General features: G+C 39.3%; 1 protein-coding gene across 2 annotated transcripts in view; it reads left to right on the top strand.

The window, feature by feature from the left end:
* The window catches only part of REV3 (recovery protein 3), a 182,596-nt gene that overhangs the window by 58,108 nt on the left and 107,722 nt on the right, over positions 1–16,766 (top strand). For both annotated transcript variants that reach the window (XM_089801635.1, XM_089801634.1), the window contains one exon: positions 5,861–6,006. In XM_089801635.1, coding sequence (XP_089657761.1) covers positions 5,861–6,006 — 146 coding nt within the window. The remainder of the gene's footprint in view (positions 1–5,860; positions 6,007–16,766) is intronic.

Here is a 16,766-nt window from a genome sequence, read left to right as displayed (position 1 = left end):
GGGTTTTGAGAGGAGCTCTTCAAGCTTGGATTACAGTTGTGGGCTCCTTTCTCATAGTGCTCTTTAACAGAGTAGTTTGCACTGGTTTCCTCAACTCTTGGTTGCGACATATAATCTATCTGATCCATAAATCCAGCTTGGTGTCAGACCCTGGCAACTATAGGACCATGGTTGGGTATACGTTTGCCAAACTCTATGCCATCTTGCTAAACACTGATATTTTCCAAAGAGCTTGATCAACGACACTACTGGGCTAGGGGACAAGCCTATTTTTGTACATAATTTCAAACCATGGACCATATTTTGACTTTGCAGACTATTATTAAGGAGGCTCAGAACCGCTCGATGAAGGTTTATTGCTAGTTTGTTGACTTTCTCAAAGCCTTTGAGTTTGTTCCATGGGTGGCTCTCTTCCAAAGACTTAGGGTCATTGGGTTCCTTAGATCCTCTTGATGGCTATCATGAGGTTTAATGAGCGTTGTGGATAGATCCAAGACTCCACATGGATTTTTGGATCCTATTCAGAGCACCATTGAGGTGAAGCAAGGATGCCCTCTCTTCCCTACTCTTCGATATTTACATTGATGAGTGCGAAGCTTTCGTTTGAGACTTGTCACTCCCTGGTGACAACTACTACTTATACTAGGTTTTGATCTCCATTTTACTATTTTCCGACGATGTGGTTCTCTTGGCTTCTTACCCCAAGGGGCTCCAATGGCTTCTTGACGGATTGGCCTCCTTTTGTGACTCATGGCAGTTAGCTATAAACCTGGCCAAGACTCGGGTGAATGTCTTCAATTGCTTGAAGACCTCACATCTACATTTCTATTTTTAGGGTGTGGAGGTTGAGATCACAACCTCCTATACTTTCCAAGGGGTAAAGTTATCTAGACACCACTTCTGTATGAGACTTGCCATGCATCCTTGTGTTAAGAAGGGTCTCGGCTCCCTAGCTATGCTTGAGAGACAGTGCTTCAAACATCACTTCCAAGATACCAGTTCCAAGATGTCCCTCTTGGACTCTCTAGTTAGGCTGACCATCCTCTACGATGATATTGTGTGGGGGCCCTTTCTCCTGGAGTCTGATTATGCTTCAATCGAGAGACTCTAGACCCTCCTCATATGACGCGTTATCAAATGTTATTGTTCCACCCCATGCAGTATCATTTTGGCCGAGTTTGGGGCTCACCCTTTTAGGTTGGGGACCATATTTGATTTGGTTTGATTCCTCCATCGACTTAAAAGTTTTGCAAACTCTATTGAGGGCTGTCACATATACTCTTACCTGGCCTATTGCTCTTCTAAGGTGGTGGCGAGCTCCGATCTTTTTGGTTGAGCTCGCTGTTGGTTTGCCCAAGCCTCTTCTTTTCTTGGTTTGATCAAGATTGCGATTGCCTTCCTTCCTTTTGGTTCTCTTTGGATGCCCCCACTCACCTTCTTCCCCTCAAAAAAAGCTGCAATAGGAGCTGAATTAGCACGTTAGGCTCAATATCTAGATACCGTATATTATCACGACTTGTAGTAACCCTCCAAGAGAGCTCCACTCAAGGATGACTTTCTACGCTTAGCACTACATGGATATCTAGGATGGGGTCTTCTGCATCGTTGATACCTCACTCGCCACTAAACTCATGCCCTTTGCATCTGCTTGGGATCTTTTAGAGTGGGTTTTCATCGGTTATGCATACAAGTTGACCACTAGATTAATAGGGAGGACAAAATTTGCTGCCTCTGCCTCCTCAAGGAGGCAAAAACTGAGACCCATTTTTTTCCATTACCACATCTACTATGAGGTCAGGGGGAGGTTATACAACTTGTTCAGGGAGTGCAGGTCCCTCTTTATTTTTTAGGTACACTGATCAACAATATCTTGCACATTATCTCCAATAGGCCCTGTAGCTTCGTGATCACACGTTGTAGCTTCCATTCTCATCGAGACAGACTTCAAACCAGCTCATCACCTCCTTTAGACGTGTCTCTTGCCCGGGGGTGAAGTGGTTGCTCAACCCTCCTCGGGTCACACCAAATCTGTGAGGCCTTGTAGAAGACACACTCAACATCACCTATCTCTAGCAACTTCTGGAGATGATCTAGGGCACACCCTCGCCCTAGATAGTATCCTTTGGTTCTAGACTACTTCTGATCTGTGAGGAGTATTTAGTCTTTCCTTATTTTGTTCTTTTGCTTTCTTGCTTGTTCTTCCCACGGACACCATTTGGTGCTCCCACTGCTAGCATTTGCCTTGTTCTACTCTTTCTAGTTCCTTAGGTCCTTTTGGTCTCTTGTTGGACATCAATAAATTTATATTATTTTCATTTCATTGGGAGCATTAGTAGTTCCAGGAACCACAAGAAATCTTGATAAGTTTCTATTCTTGCTTTGGTATTCAATAACAACAAAAGTTGCACAAGCACAACGAAAGACAAAGGTTCGGAATTTTCATAGGTTCCTGAAACTACGAGAATGTGACAATTACCCATTTTTTCTGAAAATATTTTGCCAATGAACTCCCAATATTATTTTAAGTAATGAACATACAAAGAGATTCTTGCTGTCATAAAGCTCCGCTAACAAAAAATTTAATGTTTATTGAAATGTTGTTCATATATTTTGGACATAAACACACAAGTCGGCACTCCATTACACGAGGAAGATAAACAAATGATTCCCATCACAAAGTACCTAATTGAATGACATGATTGGAACTGAAAGCATCCAGGTCTCATTAAGCCGAGAGGCTTTCTACAGTGGCAGCAATCTTCAATGTAAACATTTTTCATTTAAAAAGAAAATTGATGTTTATTTACATGTCAGAAAAATAAAATAGAAATAGACTAAATATAATTATAATTAAAATCGTGAAAATTGCAGAGAGGAAATGGAAGTAAAAATGAGGCAGATCAAGAGTCTTGAATCATTTCCTCACATCTCTTAGGCTCACCTAAATATGCGATGATGAAAATTATGGGATTATGAAAATAGACGCCTCGAGAAGGATATCTCTCGGCTAGCCTGAATTTACAGCCACTGGTGGCTGCAGGTTTTTACCAAGAGAAATAGGATCAAATCTTCATGGAAACTCCAATAATGGCAGGGCTGCTCATACTAACAGTAGGATTAGGAAACCCATTCTTGTTGCTAAGATCCTTCAGCCACCTTTCAACCAACAGGAAATATCAAGCCGATGTTAAATTAATTTTATTTATAATCTACTACCACAGGTCTTTGGAGAAGAGGGTGGCACTCTTCCAAAAATTCATAACTTTAAACTTTCATAACTTTAAACTCAGAGATTGGTTCAGCATGAAATCTTCAGCAAATGACCACAAGGGATATGGGATTTATTGGGTGGAGAAATGAGGCTGGAATACCTGGTGCCAACATCCCAAAACCTCATGCCATAATGCTACTAGTGCCTGTATGGCCTCAGAATCAGTACGGCTCCTTTAGGAAATTAATCACAGCAAGATATCACCTTGGAAATGGTACAAAGGGAGTTGCCTAGCATTCTAAACACCATGGGTTTGATACCAAAAACGATTAAATAAGATAAATCTGAAACTCAATCTTATAATAAACTTGAAGCTCTGCTGTATTGTTTGAAGTACTTGATTGCAACAATTTTTTCTTCTTATCAGGGCCATTGCTATAATAAAATTTTGATCTCAGCTTTGAATTTTTGACTGCCTTACGAATGTTCAAGTGCAAGAACTACTTTATTAAATGGGATCACAACCTTAGAAGACATCTAATCTAATATGGTCCATCCTAGAGTTCATCACTAAAAGCAGCTGCACAAGTTGGGTTAAGGAGGTAAATATTTAAGTGGTTTACTACCAAAACTAAAAGTTATACAATTTTACTAGTTGAATTTGGCATAGCAGTTCTTTACTGCTATGTGCTACGACATTAAAAAATTACTTTCATATCTAGAACTGTTATTTCTAATGGTAATTTGTGTGTTTCTTTACCAGACTTAGTATATTTATTTTTTTAGAAGGTTTGTTACTAGAACCGGCTTCAATTGTTTTGAGTTTTCAGTTGTATTTAATCTAGAAGGATTGCATATTTTGGCTTACAACAAAGGGATGGATTGTAATGTAGAATCTGTGAAAGAAGGTTGAATTTTGTTCAGTGGAAAAGATTGTATTCCATATGTTTTGGATTGGCTAATAGAGCTTGTCATCTGTTTGCATGTGATAGAGACTGCTTTCCTGTTTCTTTGTTCTTCTTCCTTATTTAGGAGTTCCATCGTGTAACTCTAGGAAATTGTTAGCTGGTTGTTCATTTGAGCTGTTTGCATTAGTCTTCTATTGTCACTATTGATGTTAACAGAAGATCACAATAGACTTTTTTTTCTCCCCACCCAAACAATGTAGAGTAGGAGATTGATTTAGTCAAATAGGCTAGGGAGACAATTGTAGCGGTTGCCGTTGAAATGTCACACCTGCCTAAAGGAACAAGGTAAGTATGACATAATTGGGAGGTTACCTTGCTTTGAATATTCAATCATACTTCTGTCTGATCTCAGAATTATTGATGCTTGAAAGTCAAATGTTTCCCCCCACTTGTCCTCTTGTTAATGAGTCAACATGGAATAATTCACTGTTTTCATTGGCTTGCACAGTTAAAATCAATTGATGGTTTTGGGTCGACTATTACCAAAACAAATCTTTCAGAGGCATGAAATTTCAAATGTCAACATGTTCGATCATACTTCTTGGAGCTAGTAAACTTTATGGTGAATAGGTTTATGTTGTTTAAGACCATCCATCTTTTTCTTGCTTTAAAACCTACGCTTGTTTTTATACATGCAGAATGCAAATGAAGTTGAAGAGATACAGATTTGGCCACAATGGGATAAGTGAAAATCCACCAGTAGCATAAATCATAAGAAAAGAAATTTAGATGATATTAAACAACATAGTTCATAGACCACACATTCTCACAGAAATGATTTACGTTCATATTTATAGCTTCTAGATGTGCATGCCTGGCATGCTCATTTGACTTAATAACTCACACACACACAGATGCTTCATGTTTTATGAATGTGTGTGTCTGTTAAGTGAAATGAAGTGTGCAAGGCATATATATATATATATATATATATATAGAGAGAGAGAGAGAGAGAGAGAGAGAGAGAGAGAGAGAGAGAGAGAGAGAGAGCATTTGTGTGTGTGTACACGTTTACAAAGAATATCCAAGTGCTAAGCTACTACTAATTGATCAACACAAAACCATACCCAATTTATAAAATAAATATCTTGGGGAGGAAATGAGCTACATGATACCTAAACCGAACTTATTCTTCTAATCTTTTTATATTATTAATAATAATTACGTTATTTGTTCACTTACATTAACAAGGTTTTCTGTAATTGCTAAGTTCCTTTACCCATGCTCAACATTAAGACACTCATGTTCTTGTTTTTGCACCAAGTGTTACATGTTTAAGATTGCATAACTATTCAAAGACTTGACGGAGCACTATGCTCTGTCCAGTCTTTTAATTTATGTTTTAAATTATTTTTAAAGAATTTTCTGTTGAAAACAGGAAACCATTTGGATAGATAGATGGAAGCAATGCTTATTGAGTTTTATTATTAAATTTGAAAAGTGATTTAGAATAATGCTCAAAATTCAAACTATGTTTTGAGCTCAAATGTGGTGATGGGCACCAACCTTTTCACTGAGTTATGGAAACATATGGTTCTGTTTACCTTTTTACCTTCTTTTCCCTTTAGTCATTTGGTGTTAATTGTTCATTTTTGAGACCAAAATAAATTTGAAAAATTAAAATTAGATGAGGTTATGGCAACATAAAAAGGTCGCTAATCTCAAATCTTCTGTTGACCAGATCCTTGCAGAATCAAGAGGAGACCTGCGACCTGATCCTCGGTATGATGCAGTTAACATAATTGTTGCTGTAATTCAGGAAGATTTCAATCAGGCAAAGGAAGTTTTAGTTCTCACGAGGGATGAAAATGCCAATATATATAGCAGGTTTTCAATACATATTCAATTTTCTTTGTAGAAAGTTTTCTGTCATCAAATTTAATGAAAATGTTTGGTGATTACCAAATTCATATTATTGACGGTCAATCTGTTGTTTAAGCTCATTGATTTACAGTAACATAAATAGTCTATGGATTTATGGGGAGATACAATATTTATAATTTATGCAATAAACTTTATTGTTGTACTTTTGTACCCATTGACCTATTTTTGTTAAGTGTCAACATCAATATAAATTATTTCTTTGTGATAGGTAGAAAGAAAATCTCTGTACTGTTGTTGGTCAAAGCTTCTCTTAGATAAGATAAGATAAGATAGAATGATGTCTACACAATGACTCATTAAAATTGTGCCCACTTTTTGGAGTCTTTAAAAGGCTCTTTGTGAGTAAAGTTGGACAGTGTCAGATACTTTTAAGGAAAATTTGCCACTGCATTTCTTTGAAATTCCTTGCATTTTGAGAATGAAGTTATGAACAGATTGAAGTAAATTATCTGTTTGAAAATTGGTTCCTGAATTTTCAGAATCGCCAGACAGAAGTAGACTTGATTCTATCACAGAAACTTGTTGAATAGTTCTTGCAGAAAACCTGAACATGGAAATTTCGTTCTTTGATATTGCATACTAGATTCTCATACTTCAGAAAGATTTTTGGTCTTATAAGATCGAGTATCAAGATGCCCAAAGTCCAATACAGCAGGCTCTGTAACCAGGTTTCTATAAATTGAGATCTGAATTCCAGTAATTCTCATTGCTGTTCCAATTGCTGCCTTTAACATAAGTGATGATCGAGGAGCACTTTATCTCTAGTGTCCTAACTCCTACGTATTTATATTAAAGGCATGACATGTACGAAGAGAAATATACTATATTAATATAAAGGTAAGCAAGCATATTTATTTGCGCTAAATATGACAGGTAAAAGGATCTCTATATATGAAAGTAACTAAATATTAAGATATAAAACTAAAAATAAAACAAGAGAGTGTAAACTAGAACTTTTTAAATCTAGAATTGTAAGTCCTAAGCACAATTTGAAATAGCCATTTGAGGGAAGTAGCCCTTAATGAGCCATGAAGCGGTTGAAGATTAGAATGGGAGATTGTGAATGGAAGGCCAGAGTTACATGTTAGAAGAACAAACAACGCAAGACCTGATAATGCCATAGCATGTATAGGGGTGTTGGGGCCAGGTGAAACACTATAAGCTCCTTAATTCCAAGTGTTCTGTGAAGACTTGATGGCATAAAAAAACCATGAGCTTGCATAAAAGAAAGATTATTGCACTGAAATGAAACATATCTATGATGCATAGAATGAGGGTGATCTAGTTTGTTCTATATTTTCACTATTGCTCTGAGGTGTTGATACATGGGACATTTTGTACACTGTTTCTCATATAGATGTGCAGGAATGACAAATCACAATTTTAATGCAGGGATGCTAGGAATTATGTGGTATCCATCTTGGCTTTTCAGGCAACTCTGAAACATGTGAGGATTTGTAGCAGAAGCAGTGGACAACCTGAGAAGCCTTCTTTGTCAGCTATAATGTTGTCAAATTTTTACCCTTTTTCTTTTTCTGTTTCACATGGGGAGCAAATTGATTTGTGAATGCATGATAAAACATCTCAACTTGTTCAGTATGGGACTGTTTTGGTCTGTGTTGCAGGGCTATCTGAGACTCCCAGTTCCAAATTTCCAAGTCCAAGTAGCAAAAACTGAGCCCTCCTTATCATTTTGCGAGACTTGGCAAGTCTGGGTTGAGTTTTTCTATATGTGATATTTTCAATTAAAATATTTATTTGTCATTCTTGCCTAAATTTGGTCATTTCGTGCTAAACATATGTTGGGTCCAATTCTGAGCCAAAAAATAGCTTTCTGAAACCGAGTCTAATACAGTGGTTTTGGCTATTTCTGCCGTACATCACCACCTTCAACTGTTCAACAATATACACATACACCAATGCTTGAAAGTTGATAATTGTGCTCAAGACTCTTCTCTGCATGTTGTGGGTCCATGACGTACTATCGTATTGATTTACTTTTTTTTTCAACTCATGAGTAATATTGCATATATATTTTGTTATGTACATTGCTTAGTGTTGCATCCCTATGATGCCTTTAAATCCAATGCAAATTGTGGTCTTCCTCGTTAGGTTGCAAGGCGGCTGTGTTGTCATGGTCATCTTTTTCACTTGCAGCTTTTGCAGGTTAATCAAAGTTGAAGCCGTTCTAAAATAAAACAATGATGAGGTTTAGGATTGCCAATGGCTGTGGTGAAGAAGGAAGAACATGAAAATAGCTCAATTTTCCAATGGTATGGCTGTTTATCATCTTTTACTGAGGCCTTGAAATTGGTATCAATGGTTATGTTTTTAACCGAAGTTGCCAGTTCGGATTCTAGTTTGTATTCTAGTTCGATATTTGGATTCGAAATTCGATCAAAATTTTTATGGGCTGTCGTCAAGAAACAGTGTATTGGAAGGTTCCCAACGGGGTATCGGGAGGTTCCTGACGGTGCATCAGGAGAATCCCGACAGGGTATCCGGAGGTTTCCGTCAGAGTATCGGGATGTATGCCGTCAGGCCGACATGTATCGGGATGTATCCAGAAGGTTCTATTATTGTAGTCAACATGTACGTGGCCGACGGATACCTTCGGGAAGGTTCCTTGGATAGTATTTATATCCCCCTTCGGGATGATTGTAATCATCAGCATCAGAAGCATAATGTAATACCTTGGCGTATGCGAATATAATCGAAGGAGTTTTTCTATTCTTATTTGCTATTTTTTTCTATTATCTGTATGCTTTGATTTCTTTACCCAGTACGGTAAACATTTGGCGCCGTTGCCCAATGGACCTGGAACGACAGGCGAATGAAGAGTAATGCCGAATCAGCTAAACAAGAATAAGATCAAGCTGAAGGAAAAAGACGAAATACACACAACACACGGAGATCTAATTTTGGCGCAACAAGCCGAACGTAGAAGGAGGTTCCAGAAGATTGCTGTCGACGGACGCAGAAGCGCAGAAGCATTGTTGGAGGAGACTCGACAGTGGGTAGAGTTGGTGGAAGAGGCAAGGGAGGAGTTTTTGAATTGGTGTTTGCCGAGGGAAGACAATCCAGACGGAATAGAATCGACTTGCACGACTCGGAGTGCCGGAGGAGCAAGAGCGTGGAGTGAACTCTTCGTCCAGGATCCACTTCCAGAAGGAACAGATTCGCTTAACGGAGACCCTTCTTCACCAAACAACACAGTTGCCGTTATGCCAAGTGTGAGCGTCGGATACCAAGCATCGGGATGGCAGGACCAAAGGAGAAGTTACATAAATTTGATGGTGATGGAGGAGCTGATCCCATTTGACATTGTAAAACCTGTGAAACAATTTGGAGAGCCAATGGCATAACGGATACAAATGAATGGATGAGGCAATTTCTGGCAACCCTACGGAGTGTTGCAATTGATTGGTTTATTGATACCGATCTACAAAAGTTAAACAGTTGGGATAACATTAAAAAAGAGTTCATTGCAGAATTTCAACTCTTGCTTGATGATAATGAAATTGTAGCGGAGATATTCAATACTAAGCAGGGGAAGAATGAAACAGTTCGAGTCTTCACAAGGAAGTTGAAGGACTTGATCAATAAGATGGAGAATAAGCCAGCTGACGGGTTAGAGAAAAGATGGTTCATTGAAGGCCTTCACCCAAAGCTGCGAAAGAAGATGAAGATCGTGCCACCATCGACATACATTGAAGCGTATAATTGGGCAATGAACCTGGAAAGTGAGCAGAAGATCAAGAAGAAGAAGAAGAATAGTTCATCCGATTCAGATGACGATGCCTCTTCAGGAGAAGATAGCAGCAATGATGAGGGTAGCAGCAAGAAGGTCCGTGCCCTTCAGAAGGACATGATTCGGATGATGAAGGAATTCAAGAGCATGAACAAGGAGACTAGGGGCAATGAACTATGGTGCATGGAGTGCAAGAAGGAAGGCCATACGAAGGGATCCTGCCCGAAAGAGCAATTTTGTGAGATCTGCCAGATTATGGGACACTCGGTAAAGGAATGGCCTTTCAATCTGAAAACAAGAACACCGCAGCAAGTGTTCTTGACACAAGAAGCGTCCACGTCCGAAGGGAGCGGGAACAACACTACAGAGGGTGCCACGTTGGGAGGATACAGAAATAATTGACGCGGTCAAAACAACAACAACAATAGCGGCAACAACAATAATGGTGGGCGGAGTCGAATCCAGTATGATGCGAATGGCCAACCGATAGTCCAATGCCATGCATGCAATTTGTGGGGTCACTTCGCTTGAGAGTGCACAACGGCGAACACATCGAAGTTGCTATGCCGACGGTGTGGACTTGGCGATCATGACGATGCTAAGTGCCCGAAGCCTGAAGTAAACTTGATTACCGTTGGGACGGACGAGGAAGAAGTTTTGGCAATCACTCGGAAGCAGGCGAAGCTATACCCCGATCCGACGGAGGAAAAGAAGAGACTGGAAGAAGCACAGGCAGAAATCCAGAGAGTGACGCAGGCAGAAATGGCACACCTGAAGGACACGCCTGGTACCTCCGTACGGAACTGCGTAGAGCAGAACATTGTATGGAAAATATTGCAAGCTGAGGTACCTATCAGGATAAATGATCTATTACTCACTATGCCTCAACTCTGTACAACACTCACAAATATAGTCCCGAATGCTAAGCAACCAACAGAGCAAGAAAAGGAGAACCAAGGGGGCACCAGTGCAGAAGACCCGATGCTATTAGCTCTTTCATTCGAACGCTATCCGACAGTTGTCGAAATGGGCATTCTCGGGACTGTGCTAACAGACACGATCGTGGACAGAGGGTCTGGTGTCAATGTGCTGCCAGAGGAAACTTGGAAAAAGTTGGGACAACCGACATTGTGGCCACCTACCTTCCAGTTGCTAACAGTCGATCAACATGGAATCAAGCCATTGGGAGTCCTGACAGCGCAACCAGTGACGATTGGAACACAACCGTTCCTATTTGACTTCGTCATCCCTCTGAAGCGAAAAGGATACGATGCTATTCTGGGTCGGGGGTGGCTGATACAAGCCAAGGCAAAGCACGATTGGAAGAAAAATACTTTATCACTTGAAAGCAAAGGCCGGAAGTACGTCATCAATCTACACACTCAAATGGTCGGGGAAGAAGCTCTATTGTCAGATTCCAAAGAAGAAGAGGATGAAAGGAGGCAGAATATGGAACCAGATCAGGAAGGAGTCCTGTGGTTGGAAGGAGGATTGGAAGACGACGATCTGGATTTGGTGAACGGTCTTTACTACTGGCAGATAGAGGACTACGAACTCTTTCCGAGCTGTAATATGTTAAGGGTCAATGAAGATAAGAAAGAAGAAGGAAATGAATGTCCGAAGGAATATAGAGAAGCGGAAGAAGGAAAGGCGGTTACGGCTGAAGCTGAAGGGAAGAACATACAGTATGAACCCAGAAGAAGGAAAGATTCCACCGTACGATTGCGCAAAGAGAAAGTGTTACGTCAAACCACAGATATAGCAGAAAGGTGCCGGTAGCAAGTAAGACACAGCATACGGTTTGCACATGATACAAAGAGGAAGGGTTTAATAAAAATTGCAATAGTACGGAGTGGAGGTGTTATTGACGGCCAGAAGGGGCAGCTGACGGAGTCCATGGTACCAAGCTTCGGGAACAAACTGGGCGATATGGAAAACTAGATGGGGAGATCGTATACCTTAAATAAACTTGATGAGCAACAATTACAGACAAAAGGGGCCACAGAGGTGATACAGAATAGGCGCAAAGCATGGCATAATAGATACTTGAAATTGAACAAGTTCCAATTAGGACAATTGGTGTTGAAGTATGACGAATGGAACGAGATCCAACCAAGCAAGTTTCAAGTGAAATGGGTTGGGCCGTACCAAATTTGGGAAGTGGGTGATAACGGAGCAATAAAACTATGGATACTAGACGGAAAGGATGCGGCCAATGCAGTGAATAGGTGGAAGTTGAATGTCTACCATGAAAGAAGTAATGCACCTCCGTGGATGAATAACTGAGACAAGAACGACTGTAAGTACTGTATATATGTAAATATTGTACAGAGTTATCTGTTGAAAAAAGAAAAAAAAAGAAAAAGAAAGAAAAAACACCGTACGGTCTCTTGGCCGTACAGAGGAAATGAGACCGTACGGCATAATGGAGAGGAAATGAATACCGTACGACATCTTGTGAGAAGGTATGCTGAACCGTACTGTTGATATAATGTCATTTCTCGTTGGAGGCATAAGTCACGTTCCCAGAGGCAGATGGCTATATCACTGTACAAGTTTTTGACTATAGTTGCACAGAAAATACCGTACGACATCTCCAGGTGAAGCACCGTACGACATTCTATATCAAGGAAATGTACCGTACGACATTCTATATGAACCGTACAGCATTCTATCAGCAACACACACCAAGCATCGCATGTTGAGTGGGCATCAGGAATACCAACGAATAGGAATGTATGTACGGCGACCAACACAATTTTGGAGGCCCTCATGTGAGCACCGTACGGCATCATTTTGGCCTGAGCACTTTCATCACCGTACGACATTCCTAGTTGAAACACAGTACAACATGACCATCTTACTCTCGCCTACACATATCACCATACGGATTGAAAGAGTGTATCGCCCACGGATTGGAAGATGTATCACCGTACATTGAGGCAGTTCGGAATGAGTTACGGATGATGCCATGTTCTTTTGTTTTATGAATAATGTGGTCCCAACGACTTTTCTTTTTTGGGGGGGATGATGTCGTCAAGAAATAGTGTATCGGGAGGTTCCCGACGGGATATCAGGAGGTTCCCGACGGTGCATCAGGAGGTTCCCGACGGGGTATTGGGAGGTTTCGTCAGAGTATCCGGATGTATGCTATCAGGCCGACATGTATCGGGATGTATGCTGTCAGGCCGGCATGTATTGGTATGTATCTAGAAGGTTCTATTATTGTAGTCGACATGTTTTATGTGGCCGACGGATACCTTCGGGAAGGTTCCTCGGATAGTATTTATATCCCCCTTCGGGATGATTGCAATCATCAGCATCAGAAGCATAATGTAATACCTTGGTGTATGCGAATATAATCGAAGGAGTTCTGCTATTCTTATCTGCTATTTTGTTCTATTATTTGTATGCTTTGATTTCTTTACCCAATACGGTAAACATGGGCTAGGTTTGGGTTTGTTTTAGGTTAGTCCATACAATTTTTTTTAAATTTTAAAAATATGTAATGTCCCCATTGAAAAAATGAGTTAATAATAAATAAATAAATAATGAATAAATACAGTGAAAGAAAATAATAATGAAATAAGATAAATAATATAATTGTATATCTATATCAGATAAACAATAATAAAAATGATAATTAAATAAATAATAAGAATATACTAATAATTGAAATATGATCACAAATAATTGATTTTTATATTATTTATTAAAATGCACATTATATATAGAGAGAACATAATGAGTAATAATAATTAAATGCATCATCAGGATGCAAAAGAGAGCAAATGAATGAAAGTATAGTTTGCAGACTATACTTTCATTCCTTTGCTCTCTTTTGCATCATATCCCCTATCATTTTAGGTAGGTAGGTTAGCCTATAAAATTCTAGGGGCCACCCTATAATTTTAGGTAGGTATGGGGCCCACTCCCCACTCAATATAGGGTAGGGTGGGGGAATCGAGCCCTATTATTTTATTATTGGTGGGAGGCCTATAGGGCGAAACTGATCGATCTGGAATTGAGGAAACGAACAACCCTAGTCGGTGGTAAGGAAGAGCCGCCACCTGGGTACCTATCCACCTTTATATCATGCCTATGCCGGCCCCACCCGAATCGATCACCTGTATCCCTCTTATACGGAATAAGATGTATCCCTACGAATCAACTTGCCTACCCTGACCCCTACCCTTGATGATGCAAAAGAGAGCAAAGGAATGAAAGTATAGTCTGCAAGCTATACTTTTATTCCTTTGCTCTCTTTTGCATCCTGATGATGGATCATGTAGTATGATTTGAAATGTTGATGTTAAAAACTATCACACAATGAATCCTAGAAGAAAATTATCAACTGATATGGATTGTAAAAATCTGATATACTTAATAATTAAATGAATAATAAGACATGTATTGAGTCTTACTAATATAATAACATATAATAAAAATGCTACAATATTTAAATAAGAAGATCTGATGCGGATTAATAATACTATAATAGAAAGAAATCATCCCATCGGATATTAATATTCAAATATGAAATAACCCCAACAGGTTATAACTACTTCCAACACTAAAAATCCTCGTACTTCAGTGATTTGACATTTCGGCAAACACTTTGCCAGCAACCCTGATGCCACTGCAATAACCCTTACTTTAAAGGCCACTGAATCACACTAAACTAAACTGTGGCAATCTGTCAAATACTTGATATGCAACCGTTAAATGCGAAAAGATGCAACGTTTCAAACAATTCATCAAACAAGATAGCTATAATGAATATTAGTGGTACTAACGATGTTCAGGAAAATCTTATTGTGTTTTGCATTAAGGAACTGGTCTGTTACAAGCTTCATTGGTAATAGCGAATGAATAACAGTATCTAGATATGTTCAGTCTTTAGCTGAATAATAAGAGTAACATCAAGAACCTAGAGTTTTCATAAACGTGAACCCCTGAAATGGTATTTCTCCTTGGCTGCAATCTTACTGATGAGATTTACTGGTGAATTATGGCCCGCCCAAACTGATGGAAGTGTTATTGCTGAGACACGGGTCTGTGCAGAATTTTTCCAGTTATCATAGCTTGGATTGAATCAAGTTGTTCTCATCCCGCCTACCAATACTGTTGTATTTGCGCCACTTTTTTTTTAGAATTCACAACCTTTAAAAATGGTACCCAACTGATGCCACCAATCCGCCACCCTCTATTCGAGCCCGTGCTCAATTTCTTCAATTTTTGAGGTGTCGATCCAGCCTGGGTCTGAACCGAGACGGGTGCTGCAATCGTTCTGGCTTATAAGTGAGTTGCTTCAATGCTAATCGAACATGCAGTTGCCAAGACTTGATCAAGATCGCTTTGTTATTGAGATAAATTCCACCCGTGGATTTATACAAACGGCTAAGTAATATCCTTGAACTGAGATCGATATCCTTGGACTGATACGATTTCTTCTCCTTAATTTGGTGATCCGACTGTAATAATGTTAGATCAAATCGCAACTTGCGAAGGCGCCCAAATTGTTGGAAGTTGAGACAGCTGGTTGCGAAGGAAAACGACGCCCAGTTTATAGAGCCGCTGCGAAGGTTAATACATACACCCGCAACAATGCCCTTTGTTAATGATCCCACGGTGATTTACTGGTATGGACAACAAACTTGAATCGCGTGAAAGTCCCTCCTCCAATCTTTCGCTAAGAGATTCCGGCACTTGTGATTTCTTCGTCCTTTCGATTTTACCTCCAATGATGAAAATGCCCTGAAGAATGACGCCTGGCTCGGGTAGATTAAATCCCACTTTTTTGGTCATCTGCTGTGTTTGAGTTTCTGAATCACGTCATGGACAAACCTGAAGTATATGCAAACTAAGCGCTTCATCATAAATGATCTTTGCGATTGCTTTCGGTCCAGGTTCGGCCCTAATAATAGATGAAATGCTATTGGAAGGTTGTCAAGGGAACTCGTCTTCTATTTCCGATCCGTTTTGCTGAAGAGGTCACCTGACTCCTCTTGACAACTGATCCTGTAAAACCTTGTGAATAAATTATATCTTCGAATATCAACCCTCAGAATGATCCCCCCGAAATTTTGGCCTTGAGCCACAGATTCTGCCCTGATGAAATGACTGAATGTCACCTCCAATCTGCAATAATTCAGATGATATTTCACACCCTCAAAATTGCGTATCAATTGAGAGTTATCGTTCTCAATGGCCAACTGTGACAATTGCGAAAACCCTAGGTTCCACAATGCACCTGTGATTGAATCACAATCTGAAATCAAAGAGAGATAAACAACTCCCTTCCTAGAATGGAGCCCTGGGGGCCTATTTATTCTTTTCTCTCCATCTTCTCCAGAGACTTCTAGAATATTTTTGATTTTATCTCTTAAGTGACTTTATTAAATATTTTATAATCCAAGTCACTTTATTAAATTAATTAATTAAATATAAAGTTATCTTTTAATATTTATTTATTTATTTGATAACTTTATAAATAATTAACTTAATATCACTTATTTATTTAATTAAAATGATTAATTAGTCGTCCTCATAAAATATTCATTATTTTGGACAACCAAGTTAATCAAATTAATTAATCAGACTGCCTCCGAAAATTGGGGACATGACAAAATATTATAGACTGAATGTTATTGGATATCCCATCGGATATTGAATGTTATAACCTTCTTACTGGGGAAGATTTAAAGAGGAAGAAGATATCAGATTTTGGACCTTGTTAGGGCAGTGAAGAGGATAATGACACTGTCAACACCAATCTTACACCTTCAAGGAAGCAGAAAAGAACACAGTAAGCAGCAAACAACGAGAGCTAAATGTGAGGAAATACAACAAACTAAACCTTGTGCAAATAGTGTGGAAGGAGAAAAACGGTGGAAGAAAGCTTTGCCATTGTGGGAGGAAGAAAGCATAGGTAAAAACAAACAAATTTATG

Source organism: Cupressus sempervirens, chromosome 9, assembly GCF_028749045.1.
Source record: "Cupressus sempervirens isolate cs-2001-9-10 chromosome 9, ASM2874904v1, whole genome shotgun sequence".
Taxonomy (NCBI): domain Eukaryota; kingdom Viridiplantae; phylum Streptophyta; class Pinopsida; order Cupressales; family Cupressaceae; genus Cupressus; species Cupressus sempervirens.
The sequence above is the reverse complement of the archived record's forward strand: the minus strand, read 5'-3'. Positions and strand labels throughout refer to the sequence as shown.